We start from the raw sequence: 18,953 nt of genomic DNA, 5'->3' as shown, positions 1-18,953 counted from the left end.
GGGTTTCCCGATGGCGTGGGGCTGCCCCACAATGGGAAACCCCATTGACCAGCCGGCGAAACGGAGCATCCCGCCGACGGGGTGAACCTGAAATGTAGCACGGCGGGGCAGAGAATCCAGCCGTAATTCTGGTGCCTTTTCAGATGCTAAAATCAGATCTTGGGACAGTGTAAGATTTGAGAGTTGAAATTATCCGTAATGTCAAGACATAAAATGAAGAACATGCCTTTTTGGTTATTGCCCCACTATTTTAACTTGGACATGCTTACCTCACATCAGGAAAGGTCTGTACAGATATCAGAGAAGATCTTGGCCAGACATGACATTGCAAATGTGAACATGGCTGCAGTTATGCATGTATGAGACCTGGACATCTGTAGTTCTGTTAAAAGTTATGTGCATTACTTTGGAACATCTGTTTTGTTCATGTGTAGTCAACATTGTCGTATCCACCCTGAAATGGAAATGGGGCTGATTAGGAAGGGTGCCAGCGAAAGCAGCTCTTTATATGAATTAACCCACAACCGTCTGTCTCCGAGGTGAAAAGCCACAGATGACACCTAAACAAAAAACAAAATGGCCTGAGAACATTCCACAGAGGGCGGGGTGCCTAAAGGAGCCGAAGTGGATGTGAAATGCTGCAGCGGAAAAAAGGGCCAAGTTTAGCTCTGACCCGTTTAACTACTCAGATCACATATTGCTGCACAATCGATGTCGCAACCTCAGCCCAGAGATCAACTCCCAAATTCTAATTCCACAACCGCACAGTTGTCTTTACGAATCAGTGATTTAGGAGTAGTTAAAGCAAAAATCATAGGTACATTTAAGAGAAGCTAGATATGCACGTAAGAGAGAAAGGAATAGACGGATACGTTAGTTGGAGGAAACTTGTGTTTTAAACTGAATGGCCTATTTCTGTACTGTAAATTCTATGTAAAACAAAAATTAAAGAGGACTCCTCGTGCTCTATTGTTCTGTGGCTGCAGAAGCCAGCAAAATTTAAAACGTTTTTTTGCTGAGCTTAAGTACTGTTGCTGAGATTCATTCTTTTTTGGCTTAAAATTACTGTACTTGCTTTCTGTACTTGAGAGTTGAGACTAAAACACATTGAAAGTACAATCAGTATGTATAATTGGCAGGAGCTAAGTGGAACGAATTCCAGCAACAGAACAACATTAAAATGAGATACTCTACCATTCAAGTTCATTGAGTTTTGAGATGAAATCAGGGATAGTAATAGAGGATCTAATATTTTTGAGACAAAAAAACAAAATCTCCACCAAAGCCCTCTGCCACTTCCTTTAGTACAAATTTTCTTGTGTTCTACAATTAGATGCTTTTATAAATATAATGTAGTATTTGCTATGTATATTACTGCCAATTTTTATCACCAAAGAGCAAATGTGGATTGATTTATAGTGATGAATTGTGATGCCAGCTATCCTTTGGAACATGCTAATATTATGTTACAGAAAAAGTTGTTCATTGAGGAGTTGCATTTGTTAGGCTGTGAGTAATCTAGTAGTGGAAGTTCTATAATATGGTATTTATTGATGTCAGTTCCTTGAAATTAAATGAAAATGAAAATCGCTTATTGGCACAAGTAGGCTTCAAATGAAGTTACAGTGAAAAGCCCCGAGTCGCCACATTTGGGCGCCTGTTCGGGGAGGCTTTGGGGAATTTTAGCCCATTAAGGATAGGATAGAACGGCTTTTATGCAGTATCAGACTTTTTAGGTTAACATACTGCAAAGTATACAGAACATAGTAATGTAGAACGGTTGGCCCAGTGGCACAGCGGTTAGCACTGCTGCCTCACAGTGCCAGAGATCTGGGTTGAATTCCGGCCTTGGGTGACTGTGTGGAGTTTGCACTTTCTCCCCGTAACTGCGTGGGTTTCCTCCGGGTGCTCTGGTTTCCTCCCACAGTCCAAAGATGTGCAGGTGAGGTGGATTTGCCATGCTAAAAAATTGCTCCTTGGTGTCCAGGGATGTATAGGTTAGGTAGGGGAATGGGGATAGGATGGGGGAGTGTGCTTGGGTGGAGTGCTCTTTCAGAGGGTCGGTGCAGACCTGATGGGCTGAATGGCCTCCTTCGGCACTGTAGAGGTTCTATGATTATAGCATAGGTAGGAATAGGCCATTTAGTCCCTTGAACCTGTCCTGCCTTCAATAATATCATGGCTGATCTGATTGTGGCCATAACTCCCTTTTCCTGCCTGCTCCCCATAACCCTTGACTCCTTTGCAGATCAACAATCTTTCTAACTCAAATCGTGAATATATTCAATGACCCAAGCTCCATTGCTCTCTGGGGAAGAACATTTTAAAGATGAATAACCCTCTGAGAGAAGAAACTCCTCCTCATCTTCATTTGAAATTGTGCCTCCTCGTTCTAGGTTCCCCCATGGTGGAAGCATCTTTTCGGAATCACCCTGTCAAGCCTCCTCAGAATCTTATGTTTAAATAAGATCACCTCACATTCTTCTAAACTCCAATGAATATAGGCTCAACCCACTCAACATTTTCTCCTACGACAACCTCTTAATCCCAGGAAATAGCGAATAAACTTTCTCTGAACTGCCTTCAATGCAAAGATATCCCTTTTTAGTTCTAAATACCTACAAAGAAAACATCCTCTCAACATCTACCCTGTCAACACACCTCAGGATCTTGTATGTTTCAACAATATCATCACTCAACCTTCTACGCTGCAATGAGTATTGATCCAAGCTGCTCAACCTTTCCTCACAGCCCCATCATCCCAGGAATAAGCCTAGTGAACCTTCTCTGAACTGCCTCCAATGGAAATATACCCCTATGTAAATAAGGAGGGCCGCAACTTCTTCTGAGTGGTAACCAGTGGACATGTTAACTGACATTTTAAAGGGTTCTCTTTCTTCAGATAGCATCAGTCTCCCTCTCAAATCCTTTGTCGTCATCATCCCCCTCAAAAGTCTGATGTATCTATCCTCTCCGGTTCCCACCTCATTACTAACCTCTAATTCATTTAAGATTGTCACGTTCTAATTGCACATCATTTCTCAAAAACGCACTTTTAGAATTGATTCAGTCTAGTTCCCACCTTTTAGCACCGATACTAACCTACCCAAAGTCTTGAGTGAGAACTTTTATGATTGTCATTATGGTGTTTTATTCTACCTTGTCGTTTTTATCCGTAGCATTAGATTCAATCCTCCTTCCTTACCTCTCCTCCACTGCCCAACTTTGTGGGACTACCGTTGCATGGTTTAACTTCGACCTGCGTAAATGCAGCTTGTATATCTCCCCCAGTGGCTTCTCTTGCCATCCCTCCAGTGACTTGCCACTCTTTATCACTGCAGCTTCCTATAGTTTCATATGTCACCTTACATCCTCCAATTCTGACCCACCCTCTTTGCTCTTCATTGGTGGCAGACCATCTGTCAATGCAGGCTTTCTCAGTGGAAATCCCATCCTAAACCCCTCTACATTTTAACCTCTGCTCCTAAAACAAACTGTCATCCCATCGTTTCAACTAAACTTTCATTTGCAGTCCCTAGTCTATCCTTCCATTTCCTTATCTTAATTTTGTTTCCTTTTGGCTTCTGCAATGCATTTTCAGTTATCTATGTTGACACTTTATTAATGTAACTATTGGGAGAAAATTATTTTTATATACGAGTTGTTTGAGCATGTAATGTTTCGCCACAGGGAATATTACATTTTAAGGGAAAGTTTTTTTTTCCAGAGATGAGGCACAGGGTCGTGGTATTCATTTTAAAATGTTCTAGCAAACAGCTGGCACAGCCAACATGCCAAATGTGTTGTAAATTTCTCTGATTCTAGAATCATGCATTGCCAGCAATAGAGCATTGTAAGTTTTGCTAACTTAAATGCTTTATTTCATTCTCTGTTTCAGTTATCTACCTTGTGGTGTTCCATCTATCTTTTGTCATGTTTGTGTGGTCCTATTGGAAGACCATTTATACACCCCCAGCCAATCCATTAAAAGAGGTGAGTTCTGCATTCCCCGAGAACATGTGTTTGAGTTCTATGAATGATTCTAATTTGAAAATTAGTTTAAAAATGCCAATTCTAATAAAGAACTAGAATATAAAATATTAAATTTGGGAGACTGGGAATTTGACAGTAAACTGCAGCTGTCTGAAATTTGAATGTCAATAAAAATGGCAATGGCATCAGATCCTAACTCAATATGTTAGAGGTCAGGACTGAAATCCAACAATTTGTCAATATGTATTTTCTTTCTGGAGTTATTGAGTATTCGGTGATGACAATTCTTAAAGGAACATATGTTAAGCCTGAGGGATTTTCTCTCATTCTCACTATTTCACTTCAATAAATTACATGGGTATTATTAAACCTTTTAAAGACTCCTCACAGATTGGGAATATAAATTTTTTTGTGCTTCATGTGGGTTGCGGGATCAGCCAGAAAGTGACAACAGGGCAGCAAGGTGACACAGTGGTTAGCACTGCTGTCTCATGGCGCCGAGGTCCCAGGTTTGATTCCGGCTCTGGATCACTGTCCGTGTAGAGTTTGTACATTTTCTCCGTGTTTGCGTGGGTTTCACCCCCACAACTCAAAAGATATGTCGGTTAGGTGGATTGCCCCTTAATTGGAATAAATGAATTGGGCACTCTAAATTTATTTTTTTTAAAAGAAAGTGACTCGAAGGAGGATTAATGAAGATTGCAAATTTGGTTCTACGTGTCTCTTAGGACACATTTAAGTCAGAGAAACTTCAATACTGGCGTAGTTCTTCCATGACCTCAGTTGCGACTGAAAATGTCTAGTTTCTATACCTGTAATCGCGATCATCAGAAAGCACGTCGATGTAAATTTAATCTCTGGACTTTATAGGTTATTCCAATATCAATTTTGTTGAATTTGGGGATCCAGCTGACAATTTCTGAGATGAGAGTAACCTTCAAGGAAAAGGAAACTGTGATGTGGAAGTCTCGATAAACAATATTTTTAATTTAGCTAGACCGATGGTTTGAAGATACCTCCGGGTATTCTTCCTCCATTCAAGGATTAAATGCAGTGCTAGGATAGCAGCAACCAATACTACAATGTCAACATGTCATCAGCAAAGTTAACACCAGATATGAAAAGGGTTGAAAAAGGCATGTGTTGCCGGTGTCTTTGTTGAATAATGCATGAATAACTGAGCATTTTGCCAAATAATGGCCCAGATATTGTGTTGAGAATAATGGCGAGGCTATGGCACTCACTGTTTTTATGCAGTAAATTAAACAACAGTTTCTGAGTCCACATGTCGCAGTTAAACATAACCGCAGGAGTTGTGTAGTGAGTTACCCTGCTCCTCCACAGGCTTCACCATTACAGCATCTCGCCAATAGACTCAGCGTTGAAATTGATGTAAGGGTGTGAAGTTGCGTGAGTTAACCCACATAACATGTGCTGGTGCATTTGGGTATATGTGAGGTTGCATTCGCAACCCTTCAATCCTTAGATCTGTTCCAGAGTCCATAGAATCTTGGAAGATGACCCCCAGTGCAGCCACTATTTCTAGGGCCACTTCCTTAAGTACTATGGGATGTAGATTATCAGGCCATGGGGATTCATCAGCCTTCAATTCCATCAATTTCCCCAACACCATTTCAGTTTCTCCCTCTCACTAAACTCTGTGTTCCCCAACATTTCTGGTACGTTATTTGCGTCCTCCTTTATGAAGACAGAACCAAGGTATGTATTTATTTGATCAGCCATTTCTTTGTTCCTCTCATTATGAATTCCCCTAGATCTCACTGTAAAAAAACTTACATTTATCTTCAATCATTTTCTCTTCATATACCTATTGAAGCGTTTACAGTAAGTTTTTATATTCCCTGCAAGCTAACTCTCGTGCTCTATTTTTCCCTTAATCAATCCCTCTGTCCTCTTTTTAAAAAAAATAATAATTTACGGGACGTGGGCGACTCTGGTTAGGCCAGCATTCATTGCCCATCCCTTCAGAAGATGGTGCCCTTCAGAAGATGGTGGTGAGTTGCCTTCTTGAACCACTGCAGCCCTTGAGGTGCAGGTACACCCACTGTGCTGTTAGGGAGGGAGTTCCAGGATTTTGACCCAGCGACAGTGATGGAACGGCAATGCATTTCCAAGTCAGGGTGATGAATGACTTGGAGGGGAACCTCCAGGTGGTGGGGTTCCCAGGTATTTGCTGCTCTTATCTTTCTAGATGGTAGTGGTCGTGGTTTGGTAGGTGTTGTCGAAGGAACCGTGGTGAGTTACTGCAGTGCATCTTGTAGATGGTATACACAGCTGCCACTGTTCGTCAATGGTGGAGGGTTTGAATGTTTGTGGAAGGGGTAGCAATCATGTGGGCTGCTTTGTGCTGGATGGCGTTGAGCTGCTTGAGTGTTGTTGGAGCTGCACTCACCCAGGCAAGAGGAGAGTATTCCATCACACTCCTGACTTGTGCCTTGTAGATGGCAGACAGGCTTTGGAAAGTCAGGAGGTGAGTTACTCACTGAATTCTAAACTGCTCCCAGTCCTCAAGTCTGCTGTTTTTTCTGGCTAATTTGTATGGTTCTACCTTGGATCTAATACTATCTCTCATTTCCTTTGTAAGCCATGGTTTGGCCACCATTTCTATTGTGCCAGCACTCTTTGAATGTTTGCCATTGCCTGCATGTCATCCCTTAAAGTAACGTTTCCCAATACAACATGGCCAACGTGCACCTCATACCATCGTAGTTCCCTTTATTTAGATTCAGGACCCTAGTCACTCCATCTTGATGAAGAATTCTATCATATTATGGTCACTCATCTCCAATGGGCCACGCACAACTAGATTGCCAATTATTCCTTTCCAATCACGCGATATCCAGTCGAGGATGGCCTGTTCTCAGTTGGTTCCTCAACGTTTTGATCCAGTGAACCATCCCGCATACACTCCAGGAATTCCTCCTCTCCTATTGTTACTAATTTGATTTGCCCAATCAATATGCAGATTAAAGTATCCATAATGGCAATTAAATCATATCCATTTACCTTTATTTGTGTCCTAAATCATCTACCTTGATGCAATTGCTGTGTACATTCAGTTAGTGTGCCCAAGTTTTATCTTGTAACACTATTCCACATAGAAACTAATTTGGTTCACAATGCCCTTCCATAAGGAAAGGAAATCTGCCTGGCCTACGTGTGACTTCAGATCCATAGCAGTGTGATTGTGATTGATTCTTAACTGTTCTCTGAAATGTCTTACCAAGCCTTGCAGTTCAAGGACAATTAGGGTTGGGCAGAAAATGTGTGCCTTTATTCTTTCATGGGATCCTCACACCCCATGAAAGAATAAAGAAAAAATATATTCTCTTGGTCTTCCCCAATGAATAAAAATGACTTGTAAAGTACCAATTTTCCAGGTTAATTCTATAGGCTTAGAATTTGGAATAGTGTGACAAAGACAAAATTAAGGGCACTCTATCTGAATGCACACAACATTTGCATCAAGGTAGATAATTTAAGGCACAAAGAGGTAAATGGGTATGACTAATTGCCATTATGGAAATCTCAGATTGGAAGAACAAAATGTGGAATCTAAGGAGCTAAGAAACACCAAAGGGCAGCAAACAGTAGGAGATGTTTATAGGCCACCAAACTGCAATGGCTGTGTGAAGTACGGCATTAATCAAGAGATTAGAGATGGGTGATGCAGTAATTATGGGTGTGTTTCACTAAACTCTGTTCCCCAACATTTCTGGTACGTTATTTGCGTCCTCCTTTATGAAGACAGAACCAAAGTATGTATTTAGTTGGTCAGCCATTTCTTGGTTCCTCATTATAAATTCCCCTGTCTCTGACTGTAAGGGACCTACATTTGTCTTCAATCATTTTCTCTTCATATACCTTTGGTTACACCGCATCTGGAGTACTGTGTAGTTTTGGCCCTCTTACCGCCGAAATGATATTATTGCCATAGAGGGAGTGCAACACAGGTTCACCAGATTTGTTCCTGGAATGGAGGGATTGTCCTTTTAAGAGAGATTTAGAAACTAGGCCTGTATTCTCTAGAGTTTTGAAGAATGAGAGGTTATCTCATTGAAACCCACAAAATATATAAAGGAATAGACAGGGTAGATGCTGGTAAGATGTTTCCCTTGGTTGGAGAATCTAGAACCAGGGGACACCATTTCAAAATAAGGGGGAAGCAGTAATGTGTGTTTAATCTGCATATAGACTGGGTAAAACTAATAAGCACTGGAAGATGAGTATCTGGAGTGAGTTAGGGATGGTTTTCCAGAACAGTATGTTGAGGAACCGACTAGAAATCTAGTATTAAATGACAAGAAAGGGCTAATAGTCTTGTTGTAAAATAACCTTTCAGGATGAATGACTATAATAAAATTGAATATAACATTATATTTCAAATTAAGGTAGCTCAAACTGAAGCTAGGGTGATAAATGTGAACAAAGGAAATTATGAAGCTTTGAGGGGCAAATTGGCTGAGGTGGATTAGGAAAGTACTTTAAAATGTATGATGGTACGCAGTCTTTGAAGAATTATTACATAGTTTACAGCAATTATGCATTCCTTCAAGTCACGGAAATGCAAAAATAAAGTCAGTCAGCTGTGACTGACAAAGGAAGTTAAGGATTGTATAAGATTGAAAGAAAAGGCTTATAAAATTGGCAGAAATAGTAGAAACCTAAGGATTGGGAGTCTTTAGAGTACATCAAAGTAAGGCCAAGAAACAGATAAGCGCAAGACAGGATATGAATGCAATCCAGCAAAAACATAAAAATGGGCTGTAAAAGCACCTTCAGGTATGTGAAAAGGAAAGGAAACGTTTGGCTAAGATAAATGTGGGTCCAATATGGGCAGAGTCAGGAGAATTCATAATGGGGAATAGAGAAATGGCAAAGAAACTAAATGATTACTTTATGTCTATTTTCACCAAGGAAGATACAGGAATTCTCCCAGATATAGCGATCTAAGGGGCTAGAAAGAATGCAGAGTTTAAGGAAATTGGCATAAATAAGAAGGTGGTATTGCAGAAATCAATGCGACTGAAAGTTGATAAATCCAAAGGACCTGATATTTTGCATCCCAGGGTGTTGAAAGATCTTGCGATAGAGGTAGTGGATGCATTGGTGATCATCTTCAAAAATTCTAAAGATTCTGGAATTATCCCACTATTTAAGAAGGGACGGAGAGAGAAAACTGGGAACTACAGACCTGTTAGCCTTACGTCAGCTGTAGTGAGGATGCTAGATTCTATTATAAAATATGTGATAAATGGATACTGGGTAATCATGATCTGATTGGGCATAGTCAGCATGGATTTATGAATGGGAAATTATGTTTAACGATCTTGTTGGAATCTTGCTAACAAAATTGACAAAGGAGAGCTGATTGACATGGTGTATTTGGATTTTCAGAAGGCTTTTGATATCGCCCCCCACAAGAGGTTGATTAGCAAAATAAAAGTACATGGCATAGGAGACAATATACTCGCATGGATTAAGGATTGGCTAACAGACAGGAAACGGAGAGTAGGAATAAACAGGCATTCTCAAATTGGCAGGCTGTGGATTGTGGGATACAGCAGGGATCAGTACTTGGGCCTCAGCTGTTCACAATATATATCAGTGATTTGGATGTGGGGTCAAATATAATATTTCCAAGTTCACCCATGATACAAATCTAGGCAGGAATGTGTGTTGTATGGAAGATGTAAAACATCTACAGGAGGATTTGGACAGATTTAGAGAGTGGGCAAAAACATGGCAGATGGAATATAATGAAAGGGGAGGTAATTTACTTTGGTAGAAGGAACAGATGTGCAGAATATTTCTTAAATGATAAGGAATTAGAAAGTGTAGATATACAAAGGGACCTGGGTGTCCTTGTCCATAAGGCACTGAAGGCAGGTGCAGCAAGCTATTAGAAAGGCGAATGGAATGTTAGCCTTTATCACAAGACAATTCGAGTACAGAAGTAGTGAGGTCTTTCTTCAATTGTGTAGAAGCTTGGTTAGACCGCATCTGGAGTACTGTGTGCAGTTTTGGTCCCCTTATCTCAGAAAGGATATTATTGCCATAGAGGGAGTGCAACAAAGGTTCACCAGATTGGTTCCTGGGATGGAGGGATGTCCTATAAAGAGAGATTTGGAAACTAGGCCTGTATTCTCTAGAGTTTTGAAGAATGAGAGGTTATCTCATTGAAACCCACAAAATATATAAAGGAATAGACCGGGTAGATGCAGGTAAGATGTTTCCCTTGGTTGGGCACTCTAGAACCAGGGGACACAATTTCAAAATAAGGGGGGAGTATTTTAGGAGCGAGATTAGGAGAAATTTATTACACATTTATTTACACAGAGACTTGTGACTCTTTGGAATTCTCTATCCCAGAGGGCTGTAGAAGCTCAGTCATTGGGTTTAAGGTAGAGATTGATAGATTTCTGATTAACAATAACAGGGTTTGGGTGATAATGTGTATGAGGCATTGAAGTGGCTGATCAGCCATGATCGTATTGAATAGTGGAGCAGGCTCAATGGCGTACTCCAGTTCCTATTATGACGGGGCTGAACAGACAGGATGCAGGGATAATGTTCCCCTTGGCTGGGGTGTCTAGAACAAGGGGTCACAGTCTCCGTATAAGGTGTAGAAAGACCATTTAGGACTCAAATGAGAAATATTCTTCACTCAGAAGTTGGTGAACCAGTGAAATTCTCTACCACAAAAGTCTGTGGAGGACAAATCACTGAATATATTTAAGGGGGAAATAGATTCCTAAATACTACAGGCACCAAGCGGTATGGGGACAGAGCTGGAGTTATGTAGTTGAGATAGAGGATTAACCATGATCATATTGAATGGCGGAGCAGGCTTGAGGGACCACATGGCTTACTCCTGTTCCTATTTTCTGTTTCGATGGTATCCCACAGCAATAAGTCAACCATGAAATGACTTTCTATATTGAGATTTCTGGTGCCCACAAACAAATGGAAAGTTTCCTTACTCAGTAAGCACTACCTGCAGCTGAACTCACAATACTGAGCAGATACATTGCTGAAGAAGAGGGAAAATGACGTGAACAACATTACATTTTCCGAAAGGATGAAAGCCGTCATCAATATTCAATGTGTGTAATGCATGTTACGTATTTTGATTTTTTTTTTCCCCCCTGAAATTTGCTTCTCTCTGCAGCCAAGTTCACATAAAAATAACAGATGGCTGCAAATGTTAATTAGATTGCGAAAAGAAACAGCAAGATAAAAGGTCATGCCAAAGACCTTCAGCACTCCAGACCTCTGATTATTGTGGTGTTGTGAAAGCCTTGACATTTAAAGTAAATTCTCTGCCAAAATTCGGAAGTGGTGACTTGCTTTTTCTAAATATCTTATTTAGTAATGCAATCTTTAATGGCATGCAATGATTCATTGTAAAGAGCATTTCAGTTTACTTGAAGAATCATATCATCTCTGTGACTAGTCATTGTTATTCCTTGAAAATCGCATTACATTATAGTGAGATATGTAGGACTTGATATGAGTAAGATTGCATATATTATTGAAATATTTTAGTGCATGTCATTTTACAGGCTGTTTTAATTAATTGAATGTTAAGAGTTTTTAATGGCAGAAATTATGCATATTTTATAAGCTGACAAAAGACATTACAAACACAAAACTGTTTAACTTGATTCTGAGAGCTCAAAAGGGCGCACATTTCAGTCAGTTTAGTTTTCTTTGTCTTGATAGGAACAGGAGTAGGCTATCCCCAGTGAAGATACTCTCCATTGTGTTGTGTAGCACTACCACCTTGCTAAATGGGATAGACTTTGAACAGATCTACCAACTCAAGATTTGGCATTCATGAGGCAATCAGCAGCAGCAAACCTGTACTCAACCACAATCTGTAGCCTCATGGCCCAGCATATCTGACACTTTATCATTACTACCAAGCCAGGGATGAACCCTGGTTCAGTGAAGAGTGCAGAAGAGCATCACCAGGATCAACAACAGGCATATCTAAAAATGTAGTGTTTAGCTGGTGACGCTACTACACAGAACTACTTGTGTGCCAAACAGCAACAACAAATAGACAGGCTCAGCAATTGCACAACCAACAAAACCAGATCTGAGCTCTGTAGTCCTGCCACATCCAGTCGTGAATGGTGGTGGACAATTCAACAGCTCACTGAAGGAGGAGGTTTCAGAAATATCCCCATCCTCAATGATGGGGAGGAGCCCAGCACATCAGTACAAAAGATGAGGCTGGAGAGTTTGCAACAATTTTTAACCAGGAGTGTCAAGCAGATGATCTATCTTGGCCTCCTCCAGAGATCCCCAGCATCACAGGTGTTAGTCTTCAACCAATTTGATTCATTCCACGTGATATCAAGAAACAGCTGAAGGCACTGGATATGACAACAGCTATGGATCCTGACTGGCAATAGTACTGAAGACATGCTCCAGAATTTGCCGTGCCTTGAGCCAAGCTGCTCCCATACAATTATAACGCTAGCATCTATCCAGCAAAGTGGAAAATTGTTCAGTGATGTCCTATACAGTAGAAATAGGACAAATCTAGCCTGGCCAATTAATGCCCCATCAGTTTGTTCTCAATCATCAGTAAAGTGATGGAAGGGGTCATCAGCTGCGCTCTCAAGTGGCACTTACTTAGCAATAATCTGCTCACTGATGCTCACTTTGCACCATTTGCACAGTACACATTCCCACCTAGTTTTGTGTCCTCCATAAGCTTGGAAATATTATATTTGGTCCTCTAATGATATATTTTGTGAACAGCTGGGGCCCCAAGTACTGATCCTTGCTGTACCCCATTAGTCACAGCCTGCCAATGTGACAATGACCTGTTTATTCCTACGCAGTGTTCTGCCTGTTAGCCAATCCTTAATTAATGCCAGTATGTCACTTCCTATCCCATGTGCTTTAATTTTGCGAACCAATCTCCTGAGGGCGTTTTGTCAAAAGCTTTCGGAAACTTGAAGTATACTACATCCACTCACTCCCTTTTTTCCCGTACCAGCCTCCCCGAACAGGCGCCGGAATGTGGCGACTAGGGGCTTTTCACAGTAACTTCATTTGAAGCCTACTTGTGACAATAAGTGACTTTCTTTCATTTATCAGTTCTATTAGTAACACCCTCAAAACAAACACCCAATAGATTCATTGAACATGATTTCCCATTTATAAATCCATGTTGACTGTGCACAGTCCGATCATTATGTTCCAAGTGTCCATTTATCACATCCTTTCTAATAGATTCTAGCACTTTCCATGCTACCAATGTAAAGCTAACAGTTCTGTAGCTCTCTGTTTTCGCACTCCCTCCCTACTTAAATAGTGGAGTGAAATTTGCTACCTTCCAAGCTGCAGGAACTATTCCAGAATCTGTAGAATTTTGGAAGATAATCACTAATGCATCCACTATCTCCAAAGCCTTCTTTTAACACTCTGAGATGCAGAATATTAGATCCGGGAGGCTTGTCAACTTTCAGTCCCATTAATTTCTTCAATATAACCTTTTTACGAATACAGATTTTCCTTCAATTCTTCATTCTCCCTTGTGCCTTGGATCTCTCAGTTTTGGCATGCTTGATTATTTGCTATGTGGAACCATTCCTGTGGAATTTCCAGCATGCCCTTTTCTTTTCCATCCTGTTGTTTACGTTTCCCTCCTGTCCAAGTTTTGTTTCAGTCATAACGGCCATATTTCTCATCCCGATCACATCTGACTTCTGTTTGACACCCTCAAACCTTGTAGCTGTTAAAAGCTGTATGTTGCGCTCACAAGAATTGTAAGGGACAAAAGAAACTGATTCCAGTGATATGTGTTTAGTTTGCTAAATAATTTTAGAAAGAAAATTTATGTTGCAAAATCTAAAATGTTGAGCGCACACAATTGTCTAAAGATCATGAATGAAATTGTTGCTTTCTTGCATGTAACTAAGGTGAAATTTTTAAACCAAGATCTAAGTCATCTTATGTATTTTGGCAACCAATGTATTTTTAGTGTACTTTAGTCCAAAAAGCTTTTTTCACCATCAGAATTGAACTGTAGGCTGTTTTGAAATTGGGTGGTACAGAGGTTTCATTTTTCTCCTCCCATCCTGCTCTCGTCAAGTTGTTTGCCATCTGTAGAAAAATGATTTAAAAGATTACCATTGCTTTACTGTGCATCTTTTTGGATACCTTACTTTAAGTGGGTTATCAAGGCTGTGGAAGGAGAGAAGAGATTCACTACAGCAATATGAGGGAAAGGAAGCTGCAATTCTGAATAAAGATGAGGAAAAAATGGGCCATTTTGTTAGGAAACAAGGTAAAGAAGAGCTCTGATACAAATGTTCAGAATTGTTAATAAGTAAATTGGAGGAAAACTATTTCCAGTGGTTAAGAAGTTGTTAACTAGAAAACTCCCACACAAAAGGATAAGCTAGAAGATTTTATTTTTAATCAGAGCTATTAAGGAATAGAGTACAACAGAAACTATGGTGGAAGCAGAATTTATAATGTTATTAAAGGGGAAGTTAATAAATATTTGAAAAATACTTTAAGTGGATGAATAAAGCGGAGAAATGAGACTATGGATAACTTTTTCACCTGTGTTGTATGGTATGCTGTGTTATAAAATTCTGTAATCATTCTAATTGTTTGGATGTTACTTTATTGTACCTGCTTGAATGAAGGATTTATTTGTGTGGTCTCGGCCTGTCTTAGCGTCCCCTGAGATTGCATCAACTAGTGCTGCTACATCATTATGTACAAACAAATTGAGAATGGCCTGGCTGATTTCAACATCAATTAACCCATCATCTACAGCCTCTGCAGGGAGTTTCAAATTCCCACTGCCTTAATATTTAAAACAAAATATCCTTGATTTCACTCCTAAATAACTAGCTGTAATTTTCACATCATGCCCTCTTGTCCTGGATTACCTGCCAGAGGAAATATGTTCTCTCTATCGATCCTGTCAAAGTTCTTTACCATTAAGGACCTCTATTATATCATCCCGTAATCTTCTAAAATCAAAGAAATGCAGAACGCTATGCAAGTCCAAGCAACCTCTCATAATTTAACACTTAACGTCTTATACCATTCTGGTGAATCTACAATTTTCTCCTTCCAAGGCTTTCCTGAGGTTATGCACTCAAAACTGAATACTGTGCTCCAATTGGGGTCTGATTGAGAAGCTATACAACTGAAGGATAACTCTTCCCCAACTCTCTTTGAATTTCAAAACTTTCATATAAAGGCTTGTGTTCCACTGGCCATTTTTGACTACCTTTTGTGCTGTGCACGAGCTTCTAGCAATTAGTGTAAATGGACAAACGACTCTGTTGGAAATTGAGCATTTTATTAAAGTGAAAAACAAATCCGACACTAGATTTTCTTGTGACTTCATATATTAAGATTCACTCAGCTTCCTGAAAAGGCTTTGAGCTTATGCCAGTAGTTTCAGATTCAGTTAATTAACTCTCACCAAGTAAAATTGGCTCATGTAACCTTGTAATACAATTCCATGCAATACAGTAGAGAAATACGTAAAATTTAACTTAGTCCAAGTAAGCTTTTGATTTATGACCATTTTTGTTTCCTGTTTTCAATTTCTTCTATCCTTAACTGAGCAGATGGGAAGGGAGCGCTTTCCAGGTTTCTGCCACTTTTGAACCATCTGCTAGTGTATGCATAAAACTGGCTCTTGGTGACTCATGGTTCTTCTCTTTCTTCCGCTCCTCCCGCTCCAGTGGGGATCCATCTGTCCTTCACTCAATTCCTGGTAGTTTATTTGAAGTTAGGAAGTTGTCATATGGGAAGGTGGCATTGGAATCCATGTCCTTCCTATCTGCAGTGAAGTTTGTTAAGTATTCTAAGCCAGAGTAATTGTAATAGTTTCATTGAGGTGAATTGCAGAAAAGTTGAAGTGAAGTATATTGTCTTAAATATTTAGATTGTATCATGCTTAATATTCTTGCTTTTGAAAAACACTCCTGTATGAGCCAATTTTGCTTGGTGAGAATTAATTAGCTGGATTTGAAACTATGGCATACTTTTCTGCATTAAACAAAATTGAAATAAAAATTGGCCAAAAAATATAGGTCACGTGGCCTGGACTTTGCTGTTGTAATGATGATGAATCTGTCAGATTTTGCTGTCATTCCAAGTGCGAAAGTGCCTGCAGCTTCTGGCATCAACATGAGCACAGTTAAATGCGGAAATCCAGATGTTGCTGTCAGTGATTCTCTGCTCCTCCAAGGTGTGTTGTTGAAGTTCCCATTTCTGAATTTTTCTGAAATCACTTTTACTGGTATGAACTTCCACTTCTATGTTGTTAGTCTGACTAGTCTGTCAAATCTCACCCTTATGATTTTTAAAAATCCAGACATTTTTACTTTAAAACATTTTTTTATATTTCGGCATCTACCGTAAATCCACGTGTACAGTATATCCCAATCGGTATTTCATGATCAATGTAAAATGATTAAAATGTGAAGAAAATTAGTGATTACTTCCTTGTCTGCTGCCTGGAAGAATTCTTCAATGTGTTTAGCTGCTTAGCCTACTTGATGACATCACAGTGGCTGGACGCAGGGAAAATTGTAATATAAGGGAAGGCCAAATTCACACCTCAGAGATTGCTAGATCTTTGTGAGTAGCTTTGTTTGGGTTCAGTAGCGAATGGCATTGCTTCACCACAAACTCAAGATCTGGGGCACTGTAACCAGATCTCTGCGGTACCCCACTAGTCACTGCCTGCCAATCAGAAACACCCCCATTTATTCCAAATTTTTGCTTCCTGTCTGTTAACCAGCTTTCTGGCCATCTCAAGACATTTCAAGATGTCAATGACATGGACTTTTCCAAGTTTGCAGAGGACAGGAAATTGGGAACCACAGTAAATTGTATGGATTTAAACCAGCAGTTGCTTTGGAACATAGATGAACAAAACTGTGGCAAATGAAGATCACTGTGTCAGGTTATTCACTTTGGATCTGAGAAATGAATTTCTTATTGTCAACAGAGGAATGAGGAACTTTGTGTCCATCACTAAAAGTGCACAAATACAGAAAATATTTTTAAAAAAATCAAAAGGACTTTGACCTTTATCTCAAGAGGGTGGAATTCATAAGTGAGGAAATTGTGCTTAAGTTGTATGGAACCTTGGTAAGACCTATCTGGAGTACTCCATTTGGTTTTGGGCACAAATATCAGGAAATCCATATTGCCTCTGTTACAGTGCAGATTCACCAGCATTCTACCAGAGCTTAAAGGGTTAAATAATGAGGGCAGGTTGCATAAATGGCTTATATTCCCTTGAGTTTTAAGGGATAATCTAATTGAGGTGTGTAAAGCATAAGAAGGATCTGGTGGGTTGGATACAAAGAAACTAGTTTCTCTGGTGGGAGAATCGGTAATAAAGGGACATGATCTGATAATTAGATTAGGCCATTTAGGAGAAGGAGACAATTTCTTCAAATGTCTGATTATTAATAGTCAGATTTTCTGATAGGCGTACCTTTCAACAATGTTACATGCAGTGGATAGGTTGGTATTGTTTATATATATATATATATATATATATATATGCATATATATTTCATATTCACTGTTAGAAGCAGACCATTGACATGGAAGGTACTAATTGCTTAATCCACAAGAGTGGTCATTTTAGATAATAAAGGATCAGAACCACACCACTTTCCTTGTAATTTGCAAATTAGAAAAGCAAGAGACCACACCCTTTAAACAATGGAAAAAAGTATTGCCAGGAAATTATTAAGACGTGCATTGCAAGAGTCCGGTTTTAGTGACACTGGTGCTCCCTGAAACACTGCAATATTATTTAGGTTGTATTAAGTAATGAACTACAGAAACTCAGTTGCTCAAATACCTGTTTAGGGAGCAGATAATGTCCTTTGATCCTGCTCCTCCTGCCTTACATTTCGAATCTCTACGTATGTATTCTCTCAAAAGCAACTATTGCATTCTGCTTATGTATGTTTTGGTTCATTTGAAATACATAACTTTTTTTAAATATACCTTGGGGTTAAAAAGGAGTTGTGCTTTTCCTACCTGTTCTAAGAAGCAGCTGCATCAGAATAGTAACCTAGAAATTGGATTGTGTTTAAAACTGGGTGTGATTCTAATGTAGGACCATGGCCTCATTAAGATAGAAACTTTGTGGGTGCCTGTCACAGCCCAAGAGGCAGTTTGTCTTGCAGGGAGCAGTTCAGGCAAGTTGATATGGGTGTCTGAGAAGGAGGGGAGAATCTAATGTTGAGCCAGAAGGAGCACTTCTGCTCCTTCTGCATCTACAATAAGCTGTGTCAAAAAAGGAAACTTACCTTTTGGATATTAATTCTAAGCAGCCCAGCAACCCAGCGTCAAGACTTCAATTCCCAATTGTGATACTGAATTCAGTAATGTGTACTTTATGGACGGTGACCAGAAAAAATACCTTGAAAGCTGCTGTTATAGATGTAAAAATCCTTTTTGTCCACTAACGTATTTCAGGAATGGGAATCTGATATTCCCATCTTGTCTTCCCTTCATGTGACTCCAACCCCAAAATATGTGATTGATACCTAATGCACTCTGAAGTGGTTAATTGTAAAGCAAAAGTGATGCCTAATGCACTCTGAAGTGGTTAATTGTAAAGCAAAAGGACTACAGTTTAAGGAGAAAACCAACTAATATAATTTTGGGTCAGCTAAAGATGGGAAATAAATGTGACCTTGCTGGCATTTTCCTGTTTCAAACACATTATATAGAAACACTTCCCCTAAAAGAGGGAATCTGCTTCCTTTCCATCTTAGATAATGATTCATAATGCCACAATTTCCCTCGCCCATGAGCAATACTTTGTGATATTCGTTGTTGTATTTTGCTGAAGGAATTTGTGGATGTCAGTATACCAGGAATTGTAATCTCCTGCAGTTGATTCATTGGCT

General features: G+C 39.7%; 1 protein-coding gene across 2 annotated transcripts in view; it reads left to right on the top strand.

Annotated features, from left to right (window-relative positions):
• LOC140391866 (palmitoyltransferase ZDHHC20-B-like) overlaps positions 1-18,953 on the top strand; it is a 132,675-nt gene that overhangs the window by 24,333 nt on the left and 89,389 nt on the right. For both annotated transcript variants that reach the window (XM_072476848.1, XM_072476846.1), the window contains exon 3: positions 3,899-3,993. In XM_072476848.1, the coding sequence (XP_072332949.1) occupies positions 3,899-3,993 (95 nt within the window). The remainder of the gene's footprint in view (positions 1-3,898; positions 3,994-18,953) is intronic.

Source organism: Scyliorhinus torazame, chromosome 15 (genome assembly GCF_047496885.1).
Source record: "Scyliorhinus torazame isolate Kashiwa2021f chromosome 15, sScyTor2.1, whole genome shotgun sequence".
NCBI lineage: Eukaryota > Metazoa > Chordata > Chondrichthyes > Carcharhiniformes > Scyliorhinidae > Scyliorhinus > Scyliorhinus torazame.
This window is presented reverse-complemented; position numbering and strand designations above follow the sequence as displayed.